A 13562-nucleotide genomic window follows, 5' to 3' on the forward strand; every position below is an offset into this window, starting at 1 on the left:
TAGTAATAGTTATTTAAAATTAAGGGATAATGTTAAGTTATTTTAGCATGTTATGGGGTTATCTGACTCTTTTTTTTCCTCCTTCACGATTTAAAATTTTTTCAATATTATTACTTTTATCTTGAAATACTGTATGTTTTTATTTTTGATATATGTGATGATTGGGCTTTCTTAAAATATTACTGTAGACTTGTGTCCTCCAAATCTCAATCCCTCTCCTAACTCTTTAAACCTTAGGCGGAAATTAAACGTCTTCAAGAAGCCAATAAGGCAGCTCGAAAGGAAAGACAACTAATTCTTAAACAGCAGGAGGAGATAGAGAGGATCCGACAGACCACCATGAAATTACAGGAGAAGCTGAAGTCAGCAGGGGAGAATAAATTGGTAAATTACATAAAATTACAAAAAAAAATTTGTTTTCTGTCTCATGTTGCTTGCTAATAATCCCTAACCCTGCCTCAGTTTCTCATATGATGGACATGTTCCTTCTAGCACTGTGATACCATAAGGTACTGGAATAAAGTTCTATGTCTGCGCCCTTATATATAATGACAGTTTTAATTTTTTTCCCATGGAGTATTCAAGTTTTGAAAGGGACACATGGTTCATATAATAGTTGAAAAATGTTTTCCATTCATAAACTCAGTTTGAACAGAGTACCTTGCTTTTGCTTATCAATCCAAATATATTCCTCAGAATTAATGAGAGAGATTATTTTTGCTCATTTTACTTATGTTAGCTATCCTATGTTAATACAATGATACAGGAGTGAAAGGAGGTATTCAGACAAAAGCAAAATGTGGATCTATTCTGAGATACTGTGAGATGTCGATATAGTGTTGGAGAACCCAGACTTATAGCTGTATAAATAGTTATATATTTTATACATTTATATATATTTATATTTATATATATGTTTTATGTATATATAAACAGTTATATAGTTTATAAATAGTTAAATAAAGTCTCGTATTTTCTGCTTTGATTTTTAAAATACACCTTAAATTTTGAAACAACCCCAAATTTATAGAAAATTTCAAACACAGTACAAAGAACTCTGTCTTCCTGAGTTGAAAGTATGACAGTTCTCCAACTGTCACAGTAATGTGCTTTATATCAAAAGGTAAGTTCAGTTAGAGTGGGAGAGAGCCAAAGCATAAGAGACTGTTAAAAACTGAGAACAAACTGAGGGTTGATGGGGGGTGGGAGGGAGGGGAGGGTGGGTGATGGGTATTGAGGAGGGCACCTTTTGGGATGAGCACTGGGTGTTGTATGGAAACCAATTTGACAATAAATTTCATATATTAAAAAAAAAAAAAAAAAAGGTAAGTTCAGGAGCGCCTGGGTGGCTCAGTCAGTTAAGTGTCCGACTTCAGCTCAGGTCACGATCTCGCGGTCCGTGGGTTGGAGCCCCGCGTCGGGCTCTGGGCTGATGACTCGGAGCCTGGAGCCTGCTTCCGATTCTGTGTCTCCCTCTCTCTTTGCCCCTCCCCCATTCATGCTCTGTCTCTCTCTGTCTCAAAAATAAATAAAGGTTAAAAAAAAAAATAAAAAAAAAAAAGGTAAGTTCAGAATCACATATTGCATTAAGTTCTCATGTCTATGTTGTCTCCTTAGTCTGGAAAAGTTACTTGACTCTTATAACCTTCACACTTTGGAAGATCACATGCCAGTTATTTTGTAGCATGTTTCTCAACTTGGATTTGTCTGATACTTCCTCATAATTAGGTTCAGGTTGTGCATCTTTGGCTGGAATATCACAGACATGATGCTGTGTTCTCCTTGCATTCAGTCAGTTGGTGTCTGATTTTGATTTATCCCATTACTGATGATGTTGACTTGACTTGATCACTTGATTAAGGTGGTGGCTATCAGACTCTACTATAAAGTTACTTTCTTTCTCTTTATAGTTAATAAATACTTTGCATGAGTTATTTTTTAATTTTTATTAAATATATTAAAAAATTTTTTTATGTTTATTTTTGAGAGAGAGAGACAGAGTGTGAGTGGGGGAAGGGCAGAGAGAGAGAGACTCACACACACAGAGTCTGAAGCAGGCTCCAGGCTCTGAGCTGTCAGCCCAGAGCCCGATGTGGGGCCTGAACTCAAAAACTGTGAGATCATTACCTGAGCCGAGGTTGGCACTCAACCAACTGAGCCACCCAGTCTCCCCTGCATGAGTTACTTTGAGACTACATAAATTCTTGTTTTTCATTAAACTTCTTATTTTATTTGTATCAGTATGGACTGACAGATTCCTACTTTACTCAAAGGTGAATCTGTTACTGTCATTTGTTTTGATGCTCACTTTGCCCCAAATCAGACTATTTCAAGTTTCTTTTCCAGTTTCTGTGTCCTTGTGACATGTCCCAGTCAGTCTTTGAGCACTTCCATGTTTCCTGCAACAAAAGGTCTCCAGGTCGTTTTGTACCTTCCGTGCCCCAGACTTGGAATCAGCTGTTTGTCCAAGGAGGAAAGTTCTTTAAAAACCAGTAGGCATGCTCATTGCTATTCAGGTTTTGGCCTCCTAAAAGCAAGAAATCTAGAGAATATATAGTTTTATGTAGATATAATAAAAATATACATTTTACATGTATATTTCTGTATGTACATATACATGTTATATATATGTATGTATATATATATATATGTATACGTACATATATATATATATATATATATACACACACACACACACACATATATACATAATGAGTTCATGCTGATTCTTCGATTTCTAATCCAGCACCATAAGGTTCCATTCTAGTTTTCTCTCTTCTGAAACTTCCTTCTCTGACAGACAGCTGGTTAACATTTTCCTTAATATAGATAATTATTTGATCATTCTTCTGTGTAACCCGTCTCCATAACCTCCACCCCTTTCCTCATGTCGATAGCCTTCTCGCTGCCCCTGGAACCTGACTCCCAAGTCAAGCTGTCCGCCCCCCCGCCCCCCGCCCCAATCTCCTTGCCCTTTCTCTGTTCTCTTCTTACCCTCTTTGCACTCTGTTCTCTGTGGGAATGCCACCTCACTCTGTTTGGGCTTGTGACATGCCATGTAGGACTGCTTCCATATGGACATCCGCATTGTTTCACTTGGGCTCGGACTTGGCACACAGGCCACCCTCCTGTGTTAGAGGCCCTCTTCATCTCGCTCCATTCAGCACACCTTATTCTGCTGTGTGTATTGTTCACAGAATAAAAACAGCCATGATTGTCCCTACTCATCTTCCTGAAAAGTTATGAACATAAATGAGTATTTGTGGGAAAGACTTACTTAAGCATATAAAGTTACTTTTTGTTCATGAGAAATAACGTATCAAGCTAATAGCTCTAGGGACGCCTGGATGGCTCAATCCATTGAGCATCCGACTCTTGATTTTGGTTCAGGTCATGATCTCAGGGTTTGTGGGATCAAGTTCCTTGTTGAAATCTGCACTCACAGCACAGCGGCTGCTTGGGATTCTCTCTCTTTCCCTCTCTCTCTGGCCCTCCCACACTTGCTCATACACTCTCTCTCTCTCTCTCTCTCCCTCTCAGAATAAATACACTTTTTTTAAAAAGCCCAATTGTTCTAAATCCTTTCACTGTAATTTTTAAGTTGAGAAAATACTGCTTTTTTCGTTAGAAATGAAAAAAGATCCATCCCTCAGTATTATTAAAATTAATTATGTGTTCCCTTCATTCTTTTTTAAAAAAGTTTTTTAGTGTTTGTTTATTTTTGAGAGAGAGACAGAGTGCAGGTGGGGGAGAGGCAGAGAGAGAGGGAGGCACACAATCTGAAGCTCACACAATCTGAGCTGTCAGCACAGAGCCCGATGCGAGGCTTGAACTCACAAACTGCAAGATCATGACCTGAGCTGAAGTCGGACGCTCAACCGACTGAGCCACCCAGGCGCCCTGCTCATCATTCTTTTGTCTGTATGTATAAATGTTACAGTGTCTATAGTTTTGTATTTCTTTTGAGTGGTTCAATTTAAAAGAAATTAGGACAGGGGCGCCTAGGTGGCTCAGTTGGTTAAATGTCTGACTTTGGCTCAGGTCATGATCTCGCGGTTCATGGGTTTGAGCCCTGGGTCAGGCTCTGTGCTGACAGCTCAGAGCCTGGAGCCTGCTTCTGATTCTGTGTGTGTCTCTCTCTCTCAGCATTACCCCCCCGCCCTCCCCTCCCTCTACCGCCCCACCCCACTCATGCTCTGTCTCTGTCTCCGTCAAAAATAAACATTAAAAAATTAAAAAATAAATAAAAGAAATTAGGACAGGTACTAGTTTGCTAGCAACAGAAGATTTTGGATTTTTTTCACATCTTATAAGAAATTATTACACTTTGTGATTATATATAAATATATGTAAGATATACATAACAAAATCTATATTTTAGCCATTTTCAAATATGTGATATAATCTTGTCTTTTGAGTAATTCTTTTATTTCTACTTTCTTATAAATATGATTTTGATAAACATATTTTGAAATAACAGTGTTTAAGATCACTTTGAGATCTTAAATTCCAGTAAAATTGTAAAACTTTACCCTCCTTTGTTTACAGGACTCTCATAGTGACGATGATACAAAGGATAATAAGGCAACCAGTCCTGGTCCAACTGACTTGGAGACCCGCAGTCCTTCCCCCATTTCAATCTCCAGCAGTGAAACTAGCAGCATTATGCAGAAACTGAAAAAAATGAGAAGCCGCATGGATGAAAAGTAATTCATTTTTATAAATATCTCCTGTTCACATTGAAAATGATAGCATAGCAACAAATGTCTTTAATGTACCTCATTAGATTAGGTTGATAAAACATAATATTTTATGAATTCAGTAGCATTTTAGCAGAACTATTAAATCAACCTAGAAGTCAGTTGACTATAGATCTTATTATAAAACAAATTTTCTTGTTTTTAATACAGTCAGATTTCTTATTTTAAAAACCAGCATAGTGGGGCGCCTGGGTGGCTCAGTCGGTTGAGCGTCCGACTTCGGCTCAGGTCATGATCTTGCGGTCTGAGTGTGAGCCCCGCGTCGGGCTCTGGGCTGACAGCTCAGAGCCTGGAGCCTGTTTCAGGTCCTGTGTCTCCCTCTCTCTTTGCCCCTCCCCTGCTCATGCTTCGTCTCTCTCTCTCTGTCAAAAATAAACATTAAAAAAGAATTAAAAAAAATAATAAAAACCAGCATAGTGATTGCACATATACCCATGACAATGTTTCCATCTTTCTTTCATTGAAAGCTAAAAATAAGTGGGAAATTTATACTTCTCTGAAATCGGTGGATGTGTCTACTGACTTAGGGAAGCAGTTAATGGTGTATCCTGAGATCTCATGCTGTGGCTCACTGACCACTCCGGGCTTAGGTCAGATAGAAATTTTAACCCGTGAGTAGGTGTGGATTGTTCAGTTGAAACCAGAAAAACTGAAATTCTCCTGGGATGTTGAATGCTTTGGCAGTCTACCATTCTTCTAAAACATTACTAAGTATTATTTTTTTAGAAGCTCTTTTAAAGAACGCTACTTCTACTTAAATGTAGCTCAGTTGTGTGTTGACATTGACCATATGAAGTTACATGTACGTGAGAGTCTACTCTTCTGGGTGTAATTAAATATGCTTGTCAAGTTGCTGTTTGTGGACTCTATCCTTGACTTTATAACAATTTCTACCTTCTTTAAATACGAAAGACAGACCCATTAAAACGTTTGACCTTTATTTTATTTTGTTAACAGTTTGAACCACAGATTGAACTTCAGTTGTACTGATATCTTTTGTCAGTGTACCACACATCACCAAATTTAATAATGCTCTGTATTTATATGTGACATCAACCTATGAGTTAATTAGCTTTTGAATAGTCAGACAGTTGTAAATCAAACCTGATTACCATAGGTGTAGTGTTATATGTTGGCACCTATTGCTTAGTTAAATTGTATTTCATAACTTTAAAATACCTAAGTTGGTTATGAAGATAAGTTTAAAAAATAAATACACATTTTTAAAATAAATAAAAAGAGGTGAAACCAAATATTTACAAATGTGTAAGTATTCCTTTTGGATAATTCCATGGGATAGTTTAAATAAGGCTTTTTAAAAAATATAGGAATTTATTGAAATGTAGACTAAAGATGCTTTCTTTCTTTCCTAATAAAATTTCCCAAAGCCTGTATAGGCATACTGTTTTACTTCAGAGATTTTTGAATTCAGAATTATCAGTCTCGTGAATGTTTATATTATAGCTGACCTGACATTTTATATATACCTCCAAATGTCTTTGGTAAATGTTGGAGGAAAGATAGCTTCAGGAATAATTTCTTCATTGATCCCTTGCTCATCTATATTAGTAAGATACTCATTGCTGGTCTTTATGAATAATATTCTGATAATTTTGATCACATAGAAGAAGAAACTGCTAATCCTAGTCTGTTTATGAGATGAGTTAGTTCATGTAGCTGCTTATTTCAGATTTGGTTAAAGCTTTAAAAATTCTAAATAACAAATTCAAGGTTGAACTTATTGATTTTGTTCCAAGTTTTATTAATTATTTTCTCAGAATCCAAAATATTAAACACATAGAAGTTTTGTGTTATTGTTCTACCTTTGTCAACTACTGCAGGAACCATTTGAGAAATTCAAAGAAATAGGCCTCGAAAGATTCAGTAACTTGATGTGTGTTTGAAGCAGTGCGGTTGTGTTTGTGGGTAGGATGAGGTAAGGACAGCGGTGGCAAAGGAATTAGTTTTAATGTTTAATGATGGTGCCGAAATTTGAGGATGAACTGGAGTATTTTTCAAAAATAGCGATGCCCTATAAAGGAAGATTATTGTTATGCAATGCTTTTTGATCTCTAGAACAAAATAATGTGAAAACTGGTTTTTATATACCATCCAGATCACCAGAACTTTATCATGAGATCTCTTTTAACAATATTGAGCCACCCAGGCACCCCAACAATATTGGAATGTCAGTAGAAATGCCATTAAATAGAATGAGTTCATTTTATAGTCAACAAAATCATTTGAGCCTTTGCTGCTAGGCACTATTATTTGTTCTGTAGATTTGCAAAGGCAGTCTCCCAAGAGATTACTATTTTATTGATATAAAACACCTGTCAAAAAGTATTCCTCCCTCAGTAAGTTTAGCTAACTATTGAGAAGAACTTTTTCACTATATACTATTGCTTATTGTTAACCCTCTGATTCTATGACAGATATTTCTCTAAAGCAATCAAACTGTTCTCGGCTATCGTGAAAGATTTCCTTCTTTAATGTGTCATTGAGACAGCAATGCCTTTGTTAAAACTTGTATGTCTAATTTATGGCTTTTCCCGACCTTTTTATTGATCTGACATTATATAAATAATTTCCATTTCTCAGTGTAGTGAAAAGCAAAAGAAATTTAAGTTGTGAAAAAGATTTGTAATAATATATGTTTCAGGAGCCACAGAGTGAATAGCCCTCAGTCTTTTTGGTACTGTTGCAAGTGAAATCTGAGTTTTGGTTATCATTGTGAGGGGCATTGTTTACAGTATAAGTGCATTGCCTGTAATCCTGAAACATATATTCATGAAGAAAACACAATGCAGTTGACTTCTTCTGTTAATTTGCCAATTCCCTTTCAGGGAAATTTTTTACTGAGCAAATAAAACAGAAAGAATGGGTTTATCTTCAAGTGTTAAAATAGGATACAGTACATTTTCTCTTTCATTTAATAGCAACTATTCTTTTATATTATTTACTAAATATATACTTATTTTTAGCAATTATTTATTGGGGAATGTATGAGTGTGCTAGGTCTGAGAGATACGAAGGTGAATCAAACAGAAACCTTGACCTTAAAGAGTATATGGTCTAGGTGGAAAAAACAAATGTTGGTTCCTTTAGAGAAGTGTATATAGATTAATTGCTCAGAAATTCAGAGGAAGAAATTTCTACTGAAAAAATATATCAAAGCAATTTTCATGGGTGAGTGTTCTGAGTTAAATATACTTTTGAATAAGTAAGTACTTTAATAGCATAAGAAGAAGTGAAAAAAATCCCACAAACATATAGTTATATTTTGGTTTGATCATTGCAGACCAAGTTAGCAAAAAATGAAGTCAGAACTTCTGAAACATTCATTTTAAATATTTTAAAATATTCCCAGTTAGCTTAGAAACCATTAAAGGAGCAAATTAACTTACTTGGTTTTAAATAATCATAAAGTTAAACAGATAAATATTGTATGACATAGATGTGTCTAAAAGTATTTGTGGTAGTGTCCAATAAATATTAAAATCTTCACCATTAATCTGCTGAGTTAAAAAGTTAAGGATTTGCGGGGCGCCTGGGTGGCTCAGTGGGTTAAGTGTCTGACTTCGGCTCAGGTCATGATCTCATGGTTTGTGAGTTTGAGCCCCATGTCGGGCTCTGTGCTGACAGCTCAGGGCCTGGAGCCTGCTTCAGATCGTGTGTCTCCCTCTCTCTCTGCCCCTCCCCTGTTCGCACTTTGTCTCTCTCTCTCTCTCTCAAAAATAAATAAACATTAAATTTTTTTTTTAAATTAAAAAAAATTAAAAAAATTAAGGATTTGCAAGGGAAGACTTTTGATATTCCATTAAAGAAGACATTTTCATTAGAATTTTAAAAAGTGTGTTGGGGCGCCTGGGTGGCTTGGTCGGTTAAGCGTCCGACTTCAGCTCAGGTCATGATCTCACAGTCTGTGAGTTCGAGCCCCGCGTCGGGCTCTGTGCTAACAGCTCAGAGCCTGGAGCCTGTTTCAGATTCTGTGTCTCCCTCTCTCTCTGCCCCTCCCCTGTTCATGCTCTGTCTCTCTCTGTCTCAAAAATAAATAAACGTTAAAAAATAAAAAATAAAGTGTGTTAAATATCATTGCCTTAAATTAGAAATAGAATTTTCTTGGAGAAGGTTCTAGACTGAATGAATCCTGATAGTCTGATAATTTTCTTTACTTTCTAGGTTAGGAATAATATACCTGCATTTTGTTGATTTAAGTATATGCAAATTATTAGACACTTTTAAGTAATAGAATAAATTTTGCTTGAGAAAAAATACAAGACTTCATTTTCTTTTGTCAGTACTATCCATATCCTCATATTCCTCATATCATTAAAAATGCTTAAAGACTAGAAGAATTAATTCATTTTAAAATTTAAAACCCTGTGTTTCATTTTTACGTATTTACAATATAGAATTAATTTTTGGTCCAGAAACAATTTTAAAATGATTTAAAGTATTAGATTTTTGTTTGTTTTATTTAATATTTTTCAGAGTCAAATGATTTTACAACTCACAATTTCATTTAAAATTTACATTGTAATTTTACTCTTTCAAATTATAGCATGGTTTTATAATATGTTGGAACATGATCTACAATTATATTAGCTCAGTGGGAAAAAAGCTTCTCATTTATGTCACATGATCTAGCAGTATGTTGAGGTAGCAGTATGTTGAGGTATTTAAAAAAATGTGAGGAGGTACTTGGAGAAAGAGTTGGAAACTGCTGGAACTAAAAGGTCTCTTAGGGACGTCATCTAGTATAGTCCTTTGGTTTCACAGGAAGAAATTGAGGCCATGGACATAAGTGATTCATCCCACATCTCACACGTTGCATAGTGGCAGGGCTAGAACTCAGACCCTGCTTTCTGGATGCCAGCCAGCCAGAGTTAACGTTGAGTTAAGTTAGCATATCTGCTTTCAACCTCCTAGCTTAAAAAAAAAGAAAAACTACAGTGATGACTTAGAGTTATCTCTGTAGAAATTGACCCTTCTAAATAAATAGGATTTGTTTAAATTGGAAGAGTGCTCAGTGGCTGTTTATCTGTATATGTGTAGAGTTTAGAGTGTGAAAGTATGACTTTAAAAGAGAGCTAATTACTCATGAATTTCTTAAGATTAAATAAGAACATAATGATTTACATACTAGATTAAATCTATTTTGTATCTAATTGTCCCCAGTCCAGTGTTCTGTTAAGCATCCTTGCTGCGGGATGCCTTGACACCAACCATAACGCATATTAGCAGCATTTTCTATTAGTAGGCAATTATGTCTCCATCATTTACAAATTTCTTTCTTATTTGTGCAGCATCTTGGAGGATTGTTAACTGTAGTGTGAAGTACTGCCTTTTTTTATTTCAACTTTATTTTATTTAACTTGTAAAGGACACTACTTCTAGAATACACATATATTAAATCAAGAACATGTGTTTCTGGGAAGAAGTTTTAACTTTACGTTAAACTTTTCTCATACTGCATCTTAAACTATTTTCTTCTCTTTTTCTATTAGCTATTTTTTTGTTGTTGTTCATTCCCAACCTAGAGCTTTTGAATATGCTTAATCCTTATAAATGAAAAATAAATGGTTAGTACTTGTTCTAATAGAGAAAATTGTTATTCTCTATATTGGGTTAGACAAATTTAAATTGTATCTTTTTTACAGTTTATTTTACATGTTTCAATATCATTCTACTTTTTATACTAGGTCATGCATGCATTTAGCAGTTATGTACTTAAGAGGGTGGGTGATATTTGAATATTATGAATAGATTTTTTGGACCATTTGCTGAGTAATTTGTTTTTCCATATTTTGATAATTAGCATCAAAATAAGTTTATTATACATTCATAAAGAATGGCAAGGAAGATTGCAGTGTCTTACTAAAATTTGACAAAATTGTTTTTCCTTGAACTTCAGTGCAGAAAATCCAGGCAATCCAGATACGAATGTGTATGTATGTGTGTGTGTATATATATATATATAAGTATATGAAGGGGAGGAGAAATATTAAGTTGTATGTGGGGAAACAGACATTGAAATAGTCTGTTATCTAAAGATACATGTGTAAGCAAGATTCTACATACTTTTAAAATCCAAATGAGCGGCTGGATTTATACCTAAATTTTTCTCACTTCTGTGACATACTGATATTATTCCTTGCCCTTCCAAGGCAAAAAGCATTGCCTTGATCTACAGGTTATTGTTGTGTGCATGTGAACAGGAGCATGCTCTGTCAAAGAGAATTAACCTTTCAAACTATTACTAGATTTAGTTATCCTTTCGAATATATATATATGTATGATTTATTTACTATTTAAATAGTAAAGAAGAGAAACTAGTGGGTTTTTTCTACTTTTATAACTCTAACACATGAAATTTTCTTCTTACCTTTAACTTTATGATTGAGCTGTCCACAGCATGATTTATTTTTTATTTATTTTTTGCTGCTGGGAGTATTTATTGCAACAAGCTTACGTTATTCTTAATTATGCATCCTCATTTTATAGAACGGATATGGTATTTCAATCTTATTAAAGTGGGCCTTTGTTAAATATAAAGCACGATACCTCCAGTAGGTCCTGTGAGCAGTAAGTTTTATGTGGGAGAGGTGAATAAGACATTTTTACTATAAATTTAATTTCCAAATTATTTTCAAGCTAGATCATGATGGTAAGGTCAAATAAGGCAAATGCAGTGGTTTTTATTTATTTAATTTTAATCTTAGATGACAAGGTACAGATACAAAAATCATTTGCTCAGGGTCACATATGTTTGTATAATTGCTGATGTACTAGGTTCACAGCCATAGTTGTTGTACTCTGTGTTAAAGCTTATGGGAAAACTTACTTAGCTCCACACCGTACTTTACTCACAAACAAGTAAATTTACCTGAAACTATAAGTAATGGTTAAGCAACAGCTGAGGAGAAAGGCATGTTTATTCAGAAATCACTGGTAAGATCTATAATAGCACATGTTTTATATGTCACACAGAGTATAACACTTGCTTTGACGGAGTAGCTTATAATGTTATTCAGGAAGCATATTAAAAGTTCTCCGCTCAGCTCTTATGCTTTCCCTTTCTCACTCTTCTGCCTCTTGGTCCCTTGGTTTTAAAATCTGCCTCCTTATTTTGTAGACACTGCTCTCCTGTTCACTACTTCTTCTCTGTCTTTACGTCTCACCACTGGGCCTCTCTCAGTGTCTGTTTTCCCAACCTTCATCCCAAATTCCAGCTGTATATCTACAACCAGTTGGTCAGGTAACTTTGCACCTTTTTCAGTGCACTCTTTGATAGAGCATGCTCTGTTCTTTTTGTTTGTTTTGTTTGCTTTTTTTTCTTTTTCTTTTTTTTCATAACAGCCTGGAGCCTTCTTGTCAAATGTCCCGTAGATGGTACCTTTTTGTTTCCACATTAATTTGACATGCTGATTGTTCAAGAAGCGGAATGACAGTTTTTGTGATTTTTATTAAGTGTTCGTTGGATGTGTGAACGCATTTTTGTTGATTAGCTACCAATACAGATCTAACACCAATAACATGAGCAGCCCACCTTTTATTTGGCTGTGGCATCTACATTTGAGGAGAGTTTAATAGTAGCTTTTTAAACTACTCAGATAACTTTTCCTAAATCAGAAATTTCTCTAAATCCTTTGGAGCTAAGATATATCGAGCTATTGAATTTCAGAGATCAGGTTAAATTGAGAAATTTGAGGCATTTGGTGCATCCTTTTACTCAAGTAAATAAAGTTATGTTTATATGCATAAGGCATCTGACTGTGGTGCTGTGTTCTCTCCATAATTATCACCCGACTTTGCATCTCTTAGGCAATAGGAACCAAAGAGGGGTATAGTGAGTGATACCTGAAATACAACCAGACTGAATTTGAAAATAAAAGTCAAAAAGGGACATGAACACGTTTTTTTTTTTGTTTGCTTGCTTGTTTGGGGGCTTTGAGATTTGTTTTTTGTTGTTGTTTTGGTCTTTGTTGTTTTGGTTTTGTGTGTTTTCTGGTCTGAGCCTTCAGAATAAGTTCTTCATCTGTTATGAAAAAGAATCACCTATGAGAAGTGAATATGTAATTTCAGGACTATCAGTCCTGGTTGTCCAGAAATTCTGAAGATTTTCTTTTCTGAATTTGCCACCATTTTTCCTTTGCTAATCTTTCCAAACAATTAGAAGTAAAACATAAATTCTCTCCTTTTCTGAATGATTCACCAAAGCTTCTGTTACTTCAAGGCTTTTTCAAAGGAGTAGTATGAGTGTGTTGTTTTTACGCAGCTTGTTGCGAAGGCAGTGAGTGGTATAGAGCTCTAAGTGCTTTCTGCCTGTAGATTTGTTCTCTGACCGTCCCTCATGGTGTGACCGTAGGTTTCTGACAAAGCGAGAGCAGAAACTAATGCAACGGCGACAACACGCAGAGGAGCTGCTGGAGTGGAAGCGACGTTTGGATGCAGAGGAAGCAGAAATTCGTCAAATGGAGAAACAAGCTTTGGCTGCCTGGGACAAAGAATTAATAAAACCTAAAACTCCGAAGAAAGAAATTGAGGACCAGAGAACAGAACAGAAAGGTAATAAATGTTAACTCCATTCACTCTGCAAACCCAAGCCTAATGTAACCGAAAGATTGACTTCATTATTTTTAAAAAAGGTGAATGATTAAATGTGAAGAATGCGATATAACTGCAAATGCCACAGACCTTGGAATTATGAGACTGTTGTGAATGACTTTATGCTAACATATCTGAGAACTGAGAAGAAATGGGTGAATTCTGTGAAATGGAAGTGGGCTATTCCACGAC

General features: G+C 35.4%; 1 protein-coding gene across 4 annotated transcripts in view; it reads left to right on the forward strand.

Annotated features, from left to right (window-relative positions):
- The window catches only part of CEP350 (centrosomal protein 350), a 153726-nt gene that overhangs the window by 95935 nt on the left and 44229 nt on the right, over positions 1-13562 (forward strand). For 3 of the 4 annotated variants that reach the window (XM_027074431.2, XM_027074432.2, XM_027074433.2), the window contains exons 26-29: positions 238-384; positions 4549-4706; positions 11899-12021; positions 13132-13331. In XM_027074431.2, coding sequence (XP_026930232.2) covers positions 238-384; positions 4549-4706; positions 11899-12021; positions 13132-13331 — 628 coding nt within the window. The remainder of the gene's footprint in view (positions 1-237; positions 385-4548; positions 4707-11898; positions 12022-13131; positions 13332-13562) is intronic. The other variant, XM_027074434.2, reaches the window with a different exon arrangement.

This window comes from Acinonyx jubatus, chromosome E4, assembly GCF_027475565.1.
Source record: "Acinonyx jubatus isolate Ajub_Pintada_27869175 chromosome E4, VMU_Ajub_asm_v1.0, whole genome shotgun sequence".
In the NCBI taxonomy this organism is placed as follows: Eukaryota; Metazoa; Chordata; class Mammalia; order Carnivora; family Felidae; genus Acinonyx; species Acinonyx jubatus.